The 15,794-nt window shown below is 48.8% G+C and overlaps 1 protein-coding gene across 1 annotated transcript; it reads left to right on the top strand.

The window, feature by feature from the left end:
- Window positions 1-5,759: 5,759 nt before the first annotated feature.
- Window positions 5,760-7,416, top strand: LOC112881176 (protein MEI2-like 6). The gene is made up of 4 exons (XM_025945865.1): window positions 5,760-6,643; window positions 6,786-6,899; window positions 7,006-7,147; window positions 7,264-7,416. Exons 1-4 carry the CDS (start codon window positions 5,760-5,762, stop codon window positions 7,414-7,416), a joined length of 1,293 nt encoding a protein of 430 aa, XP_025801650.1.
- The last annotated feature ends 8,378 nt before the right edge of the window (window positions 7,417-15,794 follow it).

The following is a 15,794-nucleotide window of genomic DNA, read 5'->3' as shown; positions in this document are numbered from 1 at the left end:
CGGTGGCACTCGGCAAGACGGCAAGGACGGCGGCCGGGGCACTGGGATGCGGGCGGACGGTGGCTGGGGTGCCGGGATGTGGCAGGAGGGCGGCTGAGCCCTGAGCGTCGGGTCGGGATGCGGCAGGACGGCAGCCGGGTGTCGGGCTGGAGTCTGGAGCCGCTGGAGGCGGGGTAGGCGGAGCAGCGCCGGCGCGCGAGGCGGGCTGGAGCCGCTGGAGCTGGAGGCGGGGGGAGTCGGAGCGGCGCCGATGTGCGGAGGCGGGCTGGAGCCGGAGCAGCGCCGGCGTGTGAGGTCGGGACTCGGGAGCAGGGAGTCACGGTGGGGAGTTGGATAGGGTTAGTTTTTTTTTTACGGGGGTATAATGAAGTAGGCTGGACAGAGGTATTGCCCGAGCAATACCCAATAATACCAGGCCCTCTGCCACGGCCGCGGGCTCACGGTGGCTGATGATCATGCGCATCACAGATAAGTGCAACTAGTAGCATGGATCGGAAGGGAAAGCGGAAGGCTAAAATAAACAGGTGCATACTCAATGTCTAAATTTGCTTAGTTACTTTTCATTTGTTTTCTTCTTTGCTCTGGTGACTGATGCTGCTGCCACGCGCCATATTGTAGTTGGAGTGCAGATTTGAGAAGTTTTTGTCCAAGGAAGAGGCTCAGATCTAAATACCGATAAACATATGCACAACCTACATTCAATTTAAATTTTACTTTATCATCGATGCGACTCCACCGTACCTTAAATTTTTTCCGTCCTCCGCCGCTGTATTTCTACGTGGCCGGCCGCACAAGCACAATTGCCTCGTGTCCGGGATTCCCGACCGCGGTTTGACTTGTGAGCGTAGGCGGCTAGGCGCCCTGGCTCTGGCGCGGCAGCTGCCGGCAAAATGATGGCTCCGGAGCTCATCGCGCACGCGGACGACGTGTCTCCTCCTCTCTGTCTCCTTGGGACAGCGGCTAGGTGAAATGAGAGAGCGAGCTGCCCCACGGCCTGCCGTTCATGCATTGAGAGCAGATGCGCGTCGCGTCGTGCCTAGTTTTGCTAGCTATATATACAGGGACGGCACGTCCTTGAACGTCGCTGGCTAACTCGCCGCTGCTGTTGCGCTGCGGGTCCATTCACGTCGATCGTGCCGGCGCCCGGCGGTGCGTAGATTTTACAAGCGGTGCCCGTTCGGTCAAAACAAGATTTCACGGGGCTACGACACATGAGTTCACTTTTGCTACTCCATCCATGATCCATGTGATGTTAGATTTGCCAACCTCCAGCTGAATCGCCGGCGACACGCGAGCAAGCGATGACCGGCGAGTCTCCCAGCCGTGGCGTGGGCTCGTACGACGGCGAGGGCGGCGCCGGACTGGGCGGCCTCTGTCGTGCAGCGCGCCTGTCTCGCGGGCGTCCGCACGGGCCCAGCCCAGACGCGATCAGGCGACCAGATTTGACGGGAGTTTCCTGGTCGTTGTTGTTGCCTTGTTAGGCTATCTCCAACCGTCGTTCTCTATATCCTCCTCTATATCCTTCATTTACAGAATTCTCTATAAGATTTTCTTCTCTATATCTCATTTCTCTCCAACAACGTTCTCTAAATCTCGTTCTCTATACATTAAACCCTATATTAGAAACGTATTTTGTTCCAAATTTTTATACGTACGTATTTATCATACCTCAAATGCTATGGACATATTTTATTTTTAATTTAATTCAGTGTTTAAAACGTAAAGAAAAAATAGAGAAGAGGAGAGAGAATCTCTATATATAGAGGAAACCTGTAGCGTTCTCTATTTTAGAGTACCATTTAGAGAACGCTGCTGGAGCAATAGAGAACGGAATCTTCTCTATATGTATAGGGTACAGAACGCTTTAAAAAACGCGTTGGAGACAGCCTTAGCGCCCGCCCCCTGCTCCCTGCCCCAGCGCTGCCGGTTTTCTCCGGCGGTGGAGCAGGTCGTTGTCGCGACGGGCGCGCCGACCGCGTCGTCGTCGTTCCCGGCGGCCGGCGCCCGGATGGCCGGATCTGCACTGCTGCCCGTCCCCTGCGCGAGCGCGACAGCCGATCATCGACACGGTCGGAAGATCCACGGTACGTGAGGGGCTCCGTGTACGTTCCACAGCATGCAGATTTCTGCAACAGAAAGAGCTGATCCGGCACACCTTAACAACTTTTAAGATTCCAGTGACCTCAAAACTAAAGCTCCTGGCTCTAGGATTTATTCCATCCCTTGTTCAGGGAGATTGATTCCATCCCTTGTTTCTAGCATCGGAGTAGTTTCCATGGAAAGTGCAACCATGTACGTTGTAAAGATTCAGAAAAGATGCAAATGATATGTACGGAGTAGGCCATACATATCAGCTTCATCCGCGGATTTCATGGTCATCGACAACACCATTACGTTACAGACTTGCGGTCCCAAGTAGAGTACTCGTTTGCAAATTACAGACCAGATTACAGACCACGTTTCAACCAATACCGTCACTACTCACCAGGAGGGCCTGTCTACAGCGCAACCGAGTGTTTTGGATTTTCTCCACACTCGAATTTTGCAGTCGTCCAATCAAGATCCTGTAGCCGACCTTCATCTTCAACTTCCAACCAACACAACCATCTCCACCGAGCTCCTCATTTACAGCCGCCCCGTGTGCGCCCCCACCTGCCGCGGCAGGCTCGGGTCTCGCGGGAGCTCCGCGGTGGCGTGTCCCTAGCCCGCCCGCAGCAGCCGCCTCGTACCCCGCCACCACCTACCATTGTCGTCATTGCTTACATCCCTACCTAGCCCAACCATCCTCTTCCACCGCCCGGCACAGCGGCATCCGCGGCCGACCTCACCGCTCCCGTGCCTGCCACCTCCGCCGGGCCGGCCTGCCGCCTTAGCCTTCCCTCTAAGACCGGGAACGAAGTGAAGCCCCACTCCAGATCTAACCCCAAACCCTAATCCTCCGGATCTGAGATTTGATCTCGTCAGAGACCTGGCCAGAGACGGAGTTGAAGAAGATGGTCACCCGATCTTGGACAATTAGATGGAGGAGGTAGAAGAAGAAAATCGAATATGAATGGTATAAATAATACTATAGCACACTATAGCAATCCGGCACCAGTACGGTGGAGTGCCTCGAAAGCAGACCATCGATCGATCGATCTGTCCGTGAGCATCAGGTGCGCACGGCAACACGAAAACGGCCAAAAGCTAGGGCAAAGTTACGCCGCTTTGAACCGTACGTGTGCCTCCCAAGTCCCAACACCCATCCGCTCAACGATCTAACGAGAGGTAAAGCTGGTGCGGTATCCTCATGATTATACTAAATGGTCGCTGTTGCGGGCTGCTGATAAACAAAACAGTAAAAAAGATCATCTTGACGTGGATCTGGTGGAGATATCTCTGCAGGACTGCAGTAGTGCAGTGCCATTGGTGGTCTAACCCTGAAGCGACCGGACTGCGTCCAAGATTATCTGCCGGATCCAAGAGATCAAAAGGAACCGTATTTTTTATCTGCACGCTTCCCAGCCGTCCCGAAACGTCTCGGTTGCTGTTCTATCCAAGTGAAGTATGTACGTGGGGATCCAGAGTGCCCAATCAACAAAGACCAGGGTTTAAAATGCGAAAGCACGAGTGAAAACTGGCTGCATCTACGAGTAAAACCTGTAGCAACCAGATAGCATGGGAAATGATTGCCAAGCATGTGAAAGATCGAGAGTAGCAGCAGCCGGCTCGCACAAACAGTAATTGCTCTATCCTTTACTAATCCAGGACACCTGGGCCTTGTTTAGATCACTTCAAAATTCCAACTTTTTACACTCTCTCTCCATCACATCAATTTTGGGACACATGCATGGAGCAGTAAATATATGTAAAAAAAATAACTAATTACACAGTTTAATTGTACATCACGAGACGAATCTTTTAAGCCTAGTTAGTCCATAATTAGATAAAATTTGTCAAATACAAACGAAAACGCTACAGTACCGAAAAGTGCCAAAAGTTATAAAAATTTGGAATCTAAGCAGGCCCCTGCTCGATCCAGGCACACTCCCCGTAGCCCTGCAGGAATCTTCCGACGCCATTGACGGTCTGCACCAAGCTTGCTTCGGTAGAGCTCTCAGCGCTCTGCTGCCGCGGGAAGACGAGTCAAGTCAGAGAAGACTAGAAGAGTCAGGGGAGAGATGGCCGGCCGCCCAAAATGTCCTCGAGAATATGCACGCGAATCCTGTGCATTAATGAAGATTTGTAATCATGCCGCCTATAGGCCTACGCCATTAGGCAGGCGCCCTACGCTCTCCGTTCCCCCCGAATGACAGGAATCCTTTGTTAATTTCGTGTTCCGTCTCGTCGCATGGGCAGACGGGTCGGCCTACGAAATCTGCACTACCGTATTTGAGGCCATCAGAACGTTGCTTCGGCTCCCGGTACAAAATACTCGATCAAATTATAGGCGACGGAAGTATTTCTTGTTTTATCCTATGCTTTTTCTACAAAGGTTGAGAGCATAATATAGATGTCGCAAGACCGACCTTGGAAATTACTATTATGGGTGCCATGATTATCATCTGCATCTTATGGAATATATGGAAAGTAAGCAATGCAAAAATCTTTGGGATACCGATCGATCCTAAAACACGAGTTTATACCAGTTAGGATTAAAAACATGTTACTTACCTAGTTCGTTAGATCACAATAAATATACATAAGTACATGCATTGAAATCGGAACGATAACATTTATTAAGCATTTTATTATTTCCACACTCTTCTTAATATAATTTTTTTCTTAATATTTGATATTTATTTAATTGGATATATCTCACTATAAGCTGAAATATTATTTTTCTGGATAAGCTCCAAATACTAAATAAATACTTATTTTAGAACGGAGAAGGTACAGTGTAACTTCTTTTCAATCATGTTGAGGATTATAGCCTCGGATGTTCATCTCTGATCTCACAAGATTAGAAATATCACGATGGTGCTCCCTTTGCTACTTTCACCTCTATTCTACAACGTAGCTATAGCGCTCTTTTCTTCTTTCTTCTCTCTTCGCATTATGTATGTGACTACAATATACTCCCTCCATCTTAAATTATCAGTTATTTTAGATTTGCTAGATTATAATTTTTATTATGCATCTATATATATATATATATTTATATCTAGATATAGATAAAATTTATAAATTTAGAAAAATCAAAACAGTTAATAATTTTAGATGGAGTAAGTATATATAAAGGAAAGGTTCGGACCGGCTTTTCGTCTGCATAGTTATATTAGAAAGCCTTTTAATATATTGAATTGACAGCATCGGGCATATTATATTTATATAGAGGTTCTTTTAATATATTGAATTGACAGCATCGGGCATATTATATTTATATAGAGGTTATTGGTCAAAGCTCAACCAGCTACTAGACAGTCGAGGTTTTTTCCCTTAAAAACGACCTACTTTTTTTAAACAAAAATATGAGGGAGCAGTATTTTCTACACCTGCATAAATTTTCGGATTGAGTTGCTCCGGCTAATCCCCGTTTGAGATAATCCAGATATATGTTTTTAAACCATATAGAATCCAGATCAATCACATGAAATAGACACACACCTACAAAAATTTCAACCAGGGTTCGGCCCCACAGCCTTCCAGCGAGGCAACGAGGGCTCTTCTTGCACCTGCCTCGATCTCGCCCTTAGTATATATGGCGGCCGCTGCGTGCCCTTCTTTCCTGTCTCCAGAATCCCCACGAGCCCAGCACAAGAAGCAGCGAGCGAAGAACCATGCCGTCCTCCCAACCCCTCTGTTCTGAGGCCAAGCCCTACGTCCCGCTCGCGACGTGCGTAGGCCCTCCTCCGGTGGCCCTGCTTCCATCGCCGGGCATCTTCCCGCAGCCGGTCCCGTACCCGTACCAGGCCCCGCCTCCGCAGGCGGGGTTCCTGGGCAGTTTACCGGGCTGCTGGGGCATCCCGCTGGGCCCCGGCGGCGTGGGGATACAGGGCGCGTTCCCTCACCCTGCCTGGGCGCCGCCCATGCCGCCGCCGCACGGAGCTATTGCCACGCCGGCGGGGACGCCCTGCACAATGGCGAGGGCTATGTCGCAGGGCGTCGGCGCGCAGCCTTCGCGCTCCGTGCGCACCGGGCGTGTTCCCGGTGCCCGGCCGCCGCCGCCGCGTCTCGACGTGCCGCCACGGTTGCAGCGGCCGGCGGCGCCGCGTCCGGGGGCTCCCACAGCGTCCCGCTTCGCGAAGCACGCTGCTGCAGGAGGCCACGCGGCCGCGAAGGAGGATCCAGCGTCCCGCGGCGCCAAGGACCCTGTGGCCGGAGAGGAGGCGGTGGCTAACGAGCCGTCCCCGCGGTCGGTGCTCGTTGCCACGAGCCCGCCGATCTCGCCGACGACGTCCCTTCCGTCGTCGTTCCCGCTGCCGTGCCTGCCTCCGGCGACCGCGGCCCTAGCCCCGCCAACGGAGCCTCCCAAGAGCGCCGAGCACGGTACAGGTAGCATGCCTGCCGGACCGCCGAAGATGAGGCGGCGGCGCGGGCCTCGTCGTGCGCAGCCGGCTCCCCGAGACGAAGTGCGGCGCGGCGTCATGAAGCCCCGGCTGTTGTTCGATCCCGCTTCCAAGCGCACCACTCTAATGATCCGCCACCTACCCAATGATTTCACGTGAGTCTGCTTTGTTTCATGTTTCCTCATCTCGGCTCTACTAGCTTTGCTCTCCTGATTTGTTTCACAATTTTTTCTTTTTTGCTCCATTGTTGAGTCTCAAGCTCGATGGAAATCGATTATTTTAATCCTTTTCGTGCAGGAAGCAGAGGCTGATGTCCATCATCGATGAGCACTGCTTTATCGAGAACGAGAAGATCGCGCCTGGCGGGGTGAAGTCGGAATACGACTTCCTCTACGTGCCAATCGATTTCCGGTAACACCTCCCACCTTTTGCCCTGCATACCAATCGATCTCCCCCCTCCATCGGAGCTAGGGATTCTGCTTTCCGATTCGTTACCTTGCTTGCTGCAATTGCCCAGGACCTTGGCCAACAAGGGCTACGCGTTCGTGAACCTGACGTCGCCGGACGCGGCGCGCCGGCTCTGGGAGCACCTCCACAGTCACCGCTGGGAGGTAAGGCGCTGCGGCAAGACCTGTGCCGTCGACTACGGAGCCGTGCAGGTACATCGCACACCCGCTGCCTTCGTCTTGGTCTGCGCTAGCGCCACCCCCCCCCCCCCCCCCGCGCCGCCGCCGCGGTTCGGCCTGACGGGTTGCTCGTCTGCTGGATGTTGCAGGGGCTTGACAGGTTGGTGGATCACTTCGCCCGGTCGTCCTTCGAGTGCGACAGCGAGGAGCTCTTGCCGGTGCGGTTCGAGCCGCCGCGGGACGGCACCCGGCCGGCTCAGGGTGTGGCTCATGTCGTCGGCGGCCTGCGACGCCGCTCGTAGTCGTGATGGCCACTGTCTTCTCGATCCTCGATCAGCTCGACGCAACCCCGGCCGCTCCGCCACATCTTATCATGGGAGGAATGGATAGAACGGGAGATACGATCCGCCCGGCCGGTTGGATTATCTGAGTAAACTGCCTGCGTTTACTACTTCAACTAGCTTAGTGTCGAAGCTCAAGTTGCCCCTGTTGTGTAATACTGTGTTTGTGCCGTGTTTACGCTGTTTATGTGTCTCGGTGTGATCTGATGTTATGAGTAGTATGATTAGCGGCCACCAGGCTGTCGGTAGAGATCTGATGTTGAGTAGTATGAGTTTGTAACTTCTATTTCGCCTGTGCATGGGACTAATTGGAAATCACATAATGCCGTTGGCTGAAGATAGCTGCTTCATGGTATTATTTAATCATCACATTGTCTTTTGATGTTTCTTGGGAAAGTGATTCCGAGAGAAGTAGGACGGAAGGTTTTCGAATTTACAATGCTGAGCAAATTTTGCAACGTTCAATGCAGTCTTGCCACTGGTTGCTGAGTCCGAAGACTCTGAACCGTTCTCTATATAGAATATAGAGAAGATTCCGTTCAAACCGTTCTCTATATAACCCTATATATATATAGAATATAGACAAGATTTCATTCTCTATATGCTCCAGCATCGTTTTCTAAATGATCATCTAAAATAGAGAATGCTACAGGTTTTCTCTATATATAAAGATTCTCTCTCATCTTCTCTATTTTTTCTTTACGTTTTAAACACTGGATTAAATAAAAATAAAATATGTCAATAGCATTTGAGGTATGATAAATACGTACGTACAAAAATTTGGAACAAAATACGTTTTTAAAATAGGGTTTAATGTATAGAGAACCAGATTTAGAAAACGTTATTGGAGAGAAATGAGATATAGAGGAGACAATATTGTAAAGAAGTCTGTAAATGACGGATATAAAGAAGGATATATAGAACGACGGCTGGAGATAGCCTGAGAAGGCATCTTTTTATCGTACTGGTTCAATAATGGTAATCTGGTGTGATTTAGAATTACTGAGGGATGATGATGGAGCGATCATTTCATCAGAATTTCGGCAAAACATGAAAAGTTCGGCGCTTGGCACTTGGTCGATCATATGGTCTTCAAGAGCGTTACCTATTTTAACTATCTAACTTGGGCTGTATGGGTTTGGGCTTAAAATAATATGGTTTTTTGAATGCGAAGTAATAGTTGAAATTTTGGTGATCAACTTTGTGTTTTGTTTGGGCATTGTTAAATTTGCACCTAAGAAGAAATACTTTCCGCGAACAAAACTGTTTCCGGAATTTCCGCGTTCTGCACCTAAACACCACTTAGGCTTGTGCCAATGGGGGGCGATACCGCCCCCCTGTCGCCCCAGCCCAGGCGAGAGTGAGGCGAGAGGCAGGCGAGAGGGAGAGAGAAGGCGGTAGCACTACCGCCGGGCGAGAGCGGGCGCTATCGCCCCGCTCTCGCCCGCGTTGGCAGGTGCGCCGGGGCGGTAGGCGGGCGGTAGCGAGGCGGTGCGTTGGCGCTGCGGGCCCCGGGCGAGAGGACGTGACGTGGCGCGTTTTGATGGGTCCATGCGGACTATCCGTTGAACTAGCCGTTATTTGACCGTTTGAACTCCAAAAAATTCGAAAAAAATTGCAAAAAGTTTCAAATTTCATCTCCAACCCCCTATAAATACCCCACCCGGTTTTCACTCCTTCCACACCCCATTTGAGCTCATTTCTCTCCTCTACAATTCGAAATCTCTTCCACCGTGACCAGTTGGTCTCCAGATTTTCATACCTTCACAGATCTCTTGCAGTCCGACGGGTCATAATCATCTCCCCAAGATGACCCTTCTCCGATGCAATGGAACATAACGAAGTCCCGATCAACCGCGGATATGGACGAAGTAGAAAAACGCACTCATTTCAAGGCCATCAAGTTGGTGGGAAAAGAGGTTGGACTAGACGAGGATTCGGAGGAGGATTAGAATTTTCTTTTAATTATTATGTATTTTTGCTATTTTTAATTGTGATGTAATTTCCTTTTTTTAATTATGATGTAATCGGTAATTTTTTAAGTTGAATAAAATTAGTTTATTGAATTATTTTGCGTACGCGAACAAAAGAGGGTGAAATAATTAAATCTGTAAAAGAAAAAAGGTAACGTGGACGAGAGAGAAGTGAGAGCTGGCACTATAGCCTCTGCATTGGAGGTGTGGGGTGAGAGTGGGGGCGAGAGCTAACGTGGCGGGGCGAGAGTGAGGCGAGCCACTGGACTCAGCCTTATGATGATCAGCTAATCTGAGTGCAATCTATATTCTATTGTCTTTGGTATTTGGTATTTGAACTTTTATCATGAACGAGCGGAAAGAGGATTTTTCATTAGCATAAATCTAATGGCATATTTCCTCGAAAAGATTATAAATTTAAGCCACCGTTTACCTTTGTACCTTTTGAACCATCTCGATTTAATTGTACTTAAATGTATTTTTTATTTTCCAATGTGCATGCACATTTAATTTCCTGATTTATTTGTCTATCTAAGGTGCATGTCCATTTAATTGCCTATTTTCTACTTACGTTTTCAAGGTTTGGTGCATTAAGGGCATTGACGGTAGGTGAGAACCGCGAGCGGGAATTAGTGAAACCCCGTTTAGAGACTCGGCCAAGGGCTGAACGCGTTGATCCCCTTGTGCAGCACGTATGTTGAGCACAAAGAGACTTTTTTACCTAGGTTCGAGCCTCCCGGTGGATAATTGCCTACGTCCTACTTTTCTGTATATTTTGTGGGTGTGCATGAACTAGAGAGTATACCGGAGCCGAGCTCATCTCTAGCTTTGAAATCTTTTGGAGCCAGAAGCCCCTCTTCCCTACCTCGGGTCTCCTCTTTTATAACCTAAGAGAGATCCCCGTAACAGATTGTACACAGAGAAGTGTTGTCTCTACAGATGATGTGCCCTTCATGCATGGGCCTCATTTTTTAATGCGTACAATGCACGTACCTGGGCACACGTTTTCATGCAGCTCATGCACGCAGCAAGGATGTATTCCGGTAGAGGAGTTCTTCTAGTCTTGTTATGTTGTATCTTTGTGCACGAGGCTATCCTATCCACCTGCAAACATGTAGGGGGCTATTTAGTGCCGCCTGCATTGCCGGCTGTCAGAGCGCTTCCTTCGAAGAGAAGGTAGCTTCCCCTTCTTCTGAGGTCCTTTCATAGTAGTATCCCGGGATCTTTCGGGCTCCCAGGACGTGAGAGTCACACGGGCCTACCCTGTGGCATAGCATTCCGGGGTTGTTTTATAGTAGTTTCCCGGAGTCCCTCGGCCTCCCAGTTCTAGGAGTCAGGCGGGCCTATCCCGTGGTCCAGCTCTCGTGTGGCTGGCGAGTGTCTCTACTAATCACTTGCGCCCCTGGCGCCGACAGGAAGGTTGCATGTTTGGTTGATTAACATCTTTAATTACTAATTAGACGTGCTAGGTTCATCGGCAATTACTACTACTCCTTGTGAAAAATCGTAGAATTGCATTTTTTTGGATTGAGGTGGTATATACATTTTGTTCGTTTCTTTTTATATATTTTTCCCTCGCTGCAAACCTACACATGGATGATGGTCATAATAAGCTTATAACTCCGGAGTTTACATTCAAGATCAACATGCGTACAACTCTTTTCATTGCTTATTGCTACCTTGAAATTCTTGCAATAGTCATGATACTCGTGAAGTCGTGATAGTGAAAAAAAAGAATCATGAAGTTCCAGCGATTCATCAGACGACTAGCAGAGGGGCAGTGCAATGCACTCGGTTTCGCAGAAAGTATGCAAGCGCCAGTCCCACAAAAGCACCGTACCACCACCATGCCGGGGGAGTTGGTGAGCCTTTGCTGTGCCGTCCTGCTTGTTGCCATCTCATCATGTGCCGGTGAGGTGATGGATATATGCCCTTGCCATTAATGGGATTTGATGTCGGCTGCACGAAAACTGGGCAAGAAAAGTAGAACTCTGTATGTTCTCTCCATCAACGTCAATCCAAAATTAATGGTTACGCGAAAAAAAATTTGAAAAATTCAGGCGCATGTTGTTTAGCATAAATAAAAAGATTTCTAAACGTGTTTCTTTCACTTGCCATGGTCATTCTGTGTCATCTCTCTTTAGATGGTTAGAACCTCTTTGGAACGCAGGTTTTCCAAAACACATGAGTATGAAATACAAGAGCGCATACGAATTGAAATTCTATAGTAATTTAAAACACAGAAAAAAATACAAAACTTGTGTTTGGATGAAGCAATGTAAAATCACAGGAATCTACCACAGAGAGGGTAGAAAACATGAAGTTAGACCTCATGCCTATGTTCCGGTAAAATCCGTGAAAGAGACCATTCCCAAAGTGATAGATACAAAGTCCGAGGGTCTATTTTGTTTCTCGGAACTAAATTTTTATAATATCGTATTAAATATTTGGATACTAATTATAAGTATTAAATAAATAATTATAAAAATTATTGCATAAATGGAGGCTAATTCGCGAGACGAATCTATTAAACCTAATTAGTTCATGATTTGATAATATTATGTTACAGTAAATATGTACTAATAATAGATTAATTACACTTAATAGATTCGTCTCGTGAATTAGTCTCCATTTATGCAATTGGTTTTACAGTTAGCTCATGTTTAATCCCCTTAATTGGCACCAATTTCCGATGTGATCCGGAGTAAAAATTTGTCCCTTAATCTAAACACCCCATCAATATCCAACGTGATCCGGACTAAAAATTAGTCCCCAAATCTAAACACCCCTGAATCAGAATGCTTCCATAGAAAAATTTCATATAGAATTAAATTGAATCCTTTGTAATTTCTCTGCTTCTCCACCTCTAAATTAATTTTCACGTATCTGCTACTATGTGTACTTACCTCAATAGCTCAATCTATGGGCGTGTTTGATCATCTAGTTCCTGTCACGTCGAATATTGATACTAATTAGAAGTATTAAATATAAACTAATTATAAAATTAATTGCATAGATGGAGAGTATTCGCGAGATAAATCGACTAAGCCTAATTACTTCATGATTTGCCCATGAATCGACTAAGTCTAATTACTTCATGATTTGCTTATATTGTGCTACAGTAAATATATGCTAATGATGGATTAATTAGGATTAATAGATTCGTATCGTGAATTAGCCTTTATTTATATAATTGATTTTATAATTAGTCTATTTAACACTTCGATTGATGTTCAAATATATAGGAGGGGACTGAAGTTTAATCGTGGTATCCAAACACGCCTTAAAGTCTAGCATCGTTAAAGGCTATCTCTAGCGATATCCTCCAAATCCCATCCTTTATCTTTTTCCTCCATATCAACTTCATTCTCTATACCAAACTTAACTCCAACAACATCCTCAACTTCCATCTTTTATACCCCACAATTTTACTTTTCTATCCTTTCTTCCAACCGCTCCCGCTCCCGAACGGCACCGCCGCCGCCTCCCGCTCCCAGGCGTGCCGCCCGCGCGAGCCGCCCGCCGCGCGCCACAGCGCCGCCCCTCCCGCGCCCCGCCGGCCGCGCCCCGCCGCCCCTGCCGCGCCCCGCACCGCCGGCCCCGCACCGCAGCCCCTGCCCCGCCGCCCCGCAGCGCCCCTCCCGCGCCCCGCCGCCCCTCCCGCGCCCCGCCTCGCGCCCCGCAGCGCCGCCCGCCGCCCCTCCCGCGCCCCGCAGCGCCCTGCCTCGCCCCCCGCAGCGCCGCCCGCCACCCGCGCGCTGCCCCTCCCGCGCCCGCCGGCCGCGCCCCGCCGCCCCGCGCGCGGGAGCCGCCTCGCTCGTCGTGCGCTGCTTGGGATGGAGGACGCCAATCGTGCCCGCCTCTGTGCGGGACGCAGAGCGCGTCCCCCATTTTACCGCATGGTATAGAGAGTACCGTTGGAACGGTAGAGGGGCTACAGTATGCTCTATAATAGGGAACAGACCCTTTTAGAGCATACCGCTGGAGATAGTCTAAGGGTGTGTTCGTTTCCTGGTGGCTAAAGTTTAGAGGGATAACATTAAAGAGAATCTTGTTATTTAGAAGTATTAAATAAAGTCTAATTACAAAACTAATTGCAGAACCACAGGCTAATTCGCAAGACGAATCTAATGAGGTATATTAGTCCATGATTAGCGGATGATTACTGAAGCATCACTGTGGCAAATTATGGATTAATTAGTCTTATTAAATTTGTCTCGCGAATTAGCACCCAGCTGTGCAAAAAGTTTTATAAACAGATTTTATTTAATACTTCTAAATAGCAAGATTCTTTGATGTGATGGGTCTAAAGTTTAGAGGGTAGGAAATGAACAGACTCTAAGGGTGTGTTCGTTTCACCTCTCTAAAACATATCTAAATTTTAGAGGTCCGGCAATGAACAACCCTCTAATTCGGACTCTAACTAGACTGCGATTCTTTACAGCGAGGGAACACTCTAAAATTTTTAGAGGACTCTGATCGGAAACAAACACACCTAACACTGTCAATCGAATCAGCAGCAATTTAACTAGCCAGAGCAGATACATCACGGAGCATCGCAACTTCTGAAGGCTGCCGTAGTGGGGCCGTGGGGGAGCTGTTGCCGGCGTACGGCAGCCCCCTTTTGGTGCTCCGCTCCGTGCCCTTCGCTGTCTGCCAAAAGTGCCCATCTCGTGCCCTGTGCAGGACGCGACGCGCTGCTCCGCTGAGGTAGGATGATGCTTGCCATTATTGGGACGTGAGGCGGGTGAAGAAGACCGGGGGGGGGGGGGGGGGGGGGGGGGGCTGGCGGCGGCGGGGCGGGGCGGCCATCGTATCATCGCGTCGCCCTCCCCTCAACGTAGCCTTCTGCTCTAGGACCGTGGCTCCCTGCCTCGCATGGCGACGTGTGTGGAGTGTCACTGTTCGGGGCGTGCTCGGTGCACGGTGCTCCTGAGCTCCGGCCGGGCCGTACCAAGGCCGCAGCCATCTATGGCCGCTAGCCGCTAGCTGGGCTGTGCCTGGCAATGGCGCCGAGGCAAACAGTGGAACGCTTTGGGAATGGCGACGGCTGGTGACGTGCCTGTGGGAAGGTGCTTGCGCCTGGCGCCCCTCTGCCCGGCGTGCAGATCGCACGGCATCATGCCGCTCCCACGCCACTGATGGCCCTGAGGGAGGGACAGGCACTTGCTCGGTGCCGCTGGCCTCTCCTGCTTGGGCTCCCGAGACTCCACCTGCTACTACTGCAACGCAGGCTAGGCTAGGCTGCTTCTAGGGCACCACCAAGCACCAGGGCACCAATTCACCAAACCACACGTCCACACCTGTTCGCTTCATCTTTTTTTTTTCTAACAATACTGGTCGTTTCATCTTTGTCCTCGACCAACTGAATGCGTCTCTGGGCAACTGAAGCAGACATTTCGGTCGGTTTTGGATCATTTCTTGAGTTAGAAATTTGAATGATATATGTACATGCTGTACATGTGCAATATTGTACACCGTACAGTATGGAGAGAACAGTGATAACTCCATGGGTGGTGACTGGTGAGGCGTGAGGGTGGTTGGAGAGCATGGTCTAGAACTCTGGAACGGCCGGAAGCAGTAGCACCGCTTCCCTGCTTGGCATTTGCGTAAATGACGAAAGAATAGACAGACTGGAAGTAGACATGCTGATGCTGGTCGTCATCGCCCCGGGGCATGGGCACATGGCACGTGAGGGAGGCAACACTGGGGTTGGCCGGTGGCACATGCATGTCAGCGAATTCAGCCTCCTGCTCTCGGCAGGTGAACGCCCATGCCCATCAGTTATTTTCAGAAACAAAATAAAAATGGAGCCCGAATGCCAATTGCCGCGGGCCAGGCCGTGTTCTGTTTGGCCAGAAATGTGTATGCGAGTTACTGATTTTTTTGGCTACATCCCGAAGTAGCAGTCTGCTGACTCTTTTTCTCTGTGTTCAATACTGCAGAGTCCAAACTGTTCACCCTTAAAAAAAAGTGTCCAAACTGTTGACTCTTGCTGGAGGACATGAAATAACGGCCGGATCCTACGGTTCTTCTCTTAAAAAAGCGAAACTAAGATTCTGTTTTGATACAATTATTAAATAATTAAATTCACAACACGAGTAATGAAGAATCACTCTTTTGATTTCCTTTAATATTGGGAAGAAAATTTCATAAATAAAGAGCTGATGTTGAATGCAATTAGTTATGAGCTAATTTTTTAAGAAAAATAAAAAAGCCACTATCGTGAAATTAATTGTTAAATTAGTAATTTATGAATCTTAGTTGGTATAAACTTATTATTTAGCTATTTTGTTTCCCAATTCGTGATTAAGCCAAGCTATTTACTTATATTTTTAATTATAAATTTATTTTGATATGGACACT

The sequence above is a fragment of the Panicum hallii genome, chromosome 2 (assembly GCF_002211085.1).
Source record: "Panicum hallii strain FIL2 chromosome 2, PHallii_v3.1, whole genome shotgun sequence".
Lineage (NCBI taxonomy): Eukaryota > Viridiplantae > Streptophyta > Magnoliopsida > Poales > Poaceae > Panicum > Panicum hallii.
The sequence above is the reverse complement of the archived record's forward strand: the minus strand, read 5'-3'. Positions and strand labels throughout refer to the sequence as shown.